The sequence below is a fragment of the Rhinopithecus bieti genome, unplaced genomic scaffold (assembly GCF_001698545.2).
Source record: "Rhinopithecus bieti isolate Rb0 unplaced genomic scaffold, ASM169854v2 scaffold_2721, whole genome shotgun sequence".
In the NCBI taxonomy this organism is placed as follows: Eukaryota; Metazoa; Chordata; class Mammalia; order Primates; family Cercopithecidae; genus Rhinopithecus; species Rhinopithecus bieti.
The window spans coordinates 67,526-72,448 of record NW_016803895.1 but is presented as its reverse complement, the minus strand read 5'-3'; the positions used below and the strand labels follow the sequence as shown (position 1 = coordinate 72,448).

General features: G+C 38.5%; 1 protein-coding gene across 2 annotated transcripts; it reads right to left on the bottom strand.

Annotated features, from left to right (window-relative positions):
- Positions 1 to 6: 6 nt before the first annotated feature.
- Positions 7 to 4,680, bottom strand: LOC108519010 (dol-P-Glc:Glc(2)Man(9)GlcNAc(2)-PP-Dol alpha-1,2-glucosyltransferase). 2 transcript variants are annotated; one of them, XM_017857789.1, is made up of 3 exons: positions 4,610 to 4,680; positions 2,924 to 3,121; positions 7 to 1,223 (listed from the first exon to the last, which is right to left on the bottom strand). In XM_017857789.1, exons 2-3 carry the CDS (start codon positions 3,110 to 3,112, stop codon positions 171 to 173), a joined length of 1,242 nt encoding a protein of 413 aa, XP_017713278.1. In that variant the 5' UTR covers positions 3,113 to 3,121; positions 4,610 to 4,680; the 3' UTR covers positions 7 to 170. The 2 variants fall into 2 exon arrangements, with proteins under 2 accessions (XP_017713278.1, XP_017713269.1); XM_017857780.1 differs by having other exon boundaries at positions 4,315 to 4,625.
- Between the last annotated feature and the right edge of the window lie 243 nt (positions 4,681 to 4,923).

Sequence of the window (4,923 nt, the reverse complement as noted above, 5' to 3'; positions counted from 1 at the left end):
CTAAAATACATATATATATATATATATATATATATATATATACATATAATGTAATTTGAGGACCACCACTGCACCTAAAAGAAATTCCATGATTTCTACCTATTCAGTTGTTCTTTGTAGAAATAGTCTAATTATTAAGTCCATTTTTACAGTTCAAAATATCACTGATATTACCACATAAACCTTTGAATGTCCTGACTGTTTGGCCACTGAAAAGTCTTGTTCAGAAAGAGGTAAAAAGTTATGAAATTAACAATTGCATAGCAACTCAGTTCACAAACGAGTCTGGATGTGGGAGGCAGAGGTATGTTAAGCCTATAAATGACATAAGGTAAAATGAAGTAACGAAATTCCAGCAGTTTCTGAGGAACTATAACAATGAACAAGCATATGAAAAACATTAAATTCCAAAAAACTGACTTTGATTTCAATGAGTCAGCTATACTCCAACCAGCAAATATATAGGCTGGAACCAACAAATATTTCACAATTTCGTATCTTTGAAAAACTCTTTTCCACACATAGAAAGTATAATGTCTATTGTCTGCTAGCAAGTATTTATGAGCATAAGTGAATTTCCAAACTAAAAACACAGAGACTAAGGTAACCACAAAAAACAGAATTCTACGTTTCCAAACTAAGGAAAGAAATGTCTTAATTTTGCCAGGAGACAGGAGATGAGGAAAGGAAAAGAAGAGAGTAAATGAAAAAAAGTAGAATAGTTGAGGAAAATGAAGACAGGCTTCATGACTACTCCGATCGCCAATAACAATTCCACCATTAACTACTACAAAAACACAAAACAGAAATCCCAGAAGGATGTAGGGCCAAGTCAGACGGAAAAGCACACTCAAGTTTTTAAAGGACATGGAATAAGCCAAAAGAAACTGAAGAATTTTTCTGAATGTTGCAAATGGTCCTTTAATAGGTGGAAGTCTGTCTTCCTTCTTTTGTAGCTCAGTTTTCCAAGCCTCAGTTAACTTTTGTGCAATGACATTTCCTGCACAGAAGACAGCCCAGATGATATTCGTTTGCCGAAACATGAAGCCACAAAATCCAAGGAAGGCTGAAGTTTTATGATTTCCATAAAGACACATCAAATATGCAAAAAGAGTAAAAAACATAGATCCTGCTTCTGTATAATAAAGGAAGTTAAAAAAATAAAGTGTTGGAAATACTGCTAGTGTTAATGTTGACAAGACTCTCTGGATACTTGAGGCAGCCTTGGAGGAAGAAAAAACACAGATAAAATTATTTTCATGATAAAAAATGCTATTTCTGTTTACCTAATGAAGAGATTTATTTAAAAACTACTCAACTACTCAAACCTTATTTAAATAAAATTAATACTAATCTTATTTCTGGCTTTGCAAAAACACAATATACATTTATAAGAATACTTTCTGGTACTTTTTATTTATACCTATCAGTTTGGAGACCATGTGTGTGCCAAAGCTTCTGTAGCTTAACACATTTTGAATCAGGCAATGATTAGTTAGGGAGTTACTGAGTGCAAGATACCGACTAAGTTCTATGGGGACTATGGAGATAAACAGGACACAGTGCTGGCTCCATTTCCCTGAGCTTATGTTTTAGTGCCTTCAATAAGGATTCACTTAGCCATAATCACCACTTTCCTTTAAAGAAATCCTTCATAACTCTACACAAGGGAGAATGTAAACACGCATATGGTATTTTACTACTATACCCAGACTTACTTTTTCAAGATGAAATTTTCATGATGAAATAACAGGTATTTTTCTGAAAAGTGAGCCAGTTTAAAGTTCTATATCCTCTTCTGGCCTTTCTGACATGCTATTTCAGAATTTGAAAGTGTTCTTATGTTCTTGAATTGTATACTCCACTTAATCAAAATCACCAAATCAGACCACGCCATTTCCTTGACTAAAATTAAGGTCTCTCCATTACATGCTAAAGTTCAAAGTCCTCTCCGTGACATATAAAGGCATTAACAACCTCTTCTCTAGTCTTACATCCCTCTACTTTCTAATCCTGTAATTCCAAGACCAATTCCCTGCACCTCATTGTTCAATGCCTTTCTTCCTTTGCTTATGCTGTTTGTCTCCTCAGGATTAATTCCCCACCCTACAGCCCTATCCGTTCATCAAGACTCAGCTCTGGTACCATCTTCTCTGTGAGGACTTACTGAATGCCACCTACTCCCCTCCCTCCCAGAAAAGCAATAAGTGTTCCCCTGCTCCTTCTCTGTATCCTCGTATCATCTTATTTGTACCACTCTATCATAATTGACATTACTAAAATCATCTCTTATGGTTAAAAATAATCATTAGAGTTAATATTTACTGAGCCTTTACTATGTATCTGGCACTATTTGAAGCATCTTCCATTTATTAAGTTTCTTTGTTCCTTTATAACAGTTCTATAAGGCAGATTCTATTATTATTCTTATTTAATAGATGAAGATATGGAGCCACTAAGGGTTAACCTGCCCATGGTGGTAACAAAACTGCTATGTGGCAGGGAGAGAATTCTAACCCAGGCAATCTACCTCCAGGGCCTGCACTGTTATCACATCAAAAGTCCTCAGGTAAAGTGTGTTTTCCCTAATGAATATATACGTTTTACAAGAAAAAGACTGCCTCATTTATCTCTGTTGTCCCAGTGCCTAGCACATGGAATAAGCTTAGTAAGTATTTATTGAACTGGTTTGACTCACTTAACAAATATTTACTTTAGATTTTACAAATAAGCTATTCAAGTGTTTAAATACAAATTTATTCTAAAATGGAGATGGAGGATTTATGTTTACCTTTACATAATATACAAAAATACAAAGTTACAAAGTGTTAAAGACATTTTTCACCAAATCTCATAAAGCTAATTCATTGTAATTGTGGACCTGACTACACATAAACTTGTAATTAAGTATTTTGAAACATACCTTGTTTCTGGGTTGTACCTTGCGGAAAAGCAAATACAGTAAATAGAAGTTGCCAACACTGAAGAGAAGATTAACAAATCTGAGCATCCCAATGGAGCAGACAACATGTTCAGACCATCCAAAGATCCAAATGGCAGGTTTGACCACTCCAACTGACACCAGGTACAAGCCAGGTAATGTAGTAATCATGGGATCCCACTTTAAAATGAAAGGAAATGAAGTAAAAGCAAGAGGTAATACGAACAAGACAGACACAAACATGTCAAGCCCACGTCTCATCTCCAGCAACAATCAGAAATTTTGAGAAGTTATTCTGACAAGATTAAGTAAGTCCTTGGCAAAACAGGATTAGTTTTCTTATTTTTTGCCCCGGACCAGCTTAGTGATTGTTCAGATAGCAGCAACCAAGAGACAACAACAATTTAAAATCTATTTCTATTTTCCAAGAAATGTTCTTTAGAAAGTCTTTATTTTGGTAAATAAGCTGCAAATGCTCCAGTTTTTAAAAGCATGGAAACACTGGTTGGGACTCTAAGTTTAGGAAAACATTTGGTCCACAGGCTCCATGATGACAGCTAACATAAACGGAGACAGAAATTGTGCCAAACCCTCTGTATTAACGTTACAATATGCCTTATAGTAAAGATTACTGTCATTTTGCAGATGGGTAACCTGAATTTCTGAAACTCAGAACATCTCCAAGATCACAAAAGTAGGAAATCACAGCACCGTGATTTAAGATCAGATATTTCTCTAAAACAGACTTTATATTTCTAGCCAGTACCCTATATTGTGTCACCAGAAAAGCAGGCGATGTTTATTTTGATATTTATATGTACATACTTGCACAGTCAAATATATATTCAAAAATGATGTGACTGGACTGGTTGCCAGTTTATCCAGTTAACAGATAGTTCACTAAAAATACTCAGGGAAGGAATTTGTGATTATAAATGGGTCACTTTTTGGTAGCTGAAGATCCCTCCAGTCCATACTATCCCACCCCTAAAATGCATAGTGAGGTGCTTGACAGGTGAGCTAAAGGTAAGTTTTCTGGTATTTCCAAAGAGCACCGCAATGCCTTTACTCCCGAGACAAGGAAAGACAAAGTGGGATAGATATCGTCAGCTGCCAAGAGGAGCGCTCAATTCCCCATTAAGTATTCTCCCAGATCATTCCTTCCTGGGAGACAGAGCTACTGTTTATTGATTCATTTAATAAATATTTCACAGATCTCAGAGACAGGAACAAAATTCTATACCCAGTTTCTTTCATGTTCTGGGGCTGGTGGGGTGGAACGGGACGAGTTAAGTCTAAGGATGGGAGAAGGAGCTGGGGACGCTGGGACCTCTCAGGCCTCTCCTGGGGTGGGGACAGGTTGGAGACCCCACCTGGGAAAGGGAGAAATGGCCCTCACAGTAGCGTTGCGCCTGAGGCAGGTGGAAGATCTCGTCCATGTAGGGCTCTCGCAGCGCCCGGCTGAAGGCGGAGAAGAGGAGGCAAGACACTAAAAAGGTACAGCTCAAGGCAGCCGAGAAATAGTAACCCTCTAGCTGCGCCATTCCTGCTCCCACAGCCACTGCCCAAGAACCCACTCCTGGAAAATTCTGAGCCCGGAAACCCGAGCTGGAAACTTGGGCTCGAAATGGGCGCGCTAGACGGGACTAGCCAGACGGGGCCACATACCGGAAGGCTAAAGGATGCTGGGAAAGCGCGGATCCGGAAAGATCGGGTCGCTGTTTCCCGGAGTGAGGGGTTTAGATAACGGACCGGATGATTACCCTGTCAATCACATTGCCCAGGCGCACAGAGTGTCAAAACTTCCGGAAAGGGCGGGTCTCGAAGTTCGTCTAAGCGGGAGGTGCGTGGCTTGCTGCTTTGAAAAAAAAAAAAAAAGCCGATTCTTAGCTTGGATCTTTTCTCCTGCTCATTTCCATCACTTACCAGAAGGTGGCGACGTTTCCCCACGTCTCCAATTCCAAGCCCTAAAATTTACACAT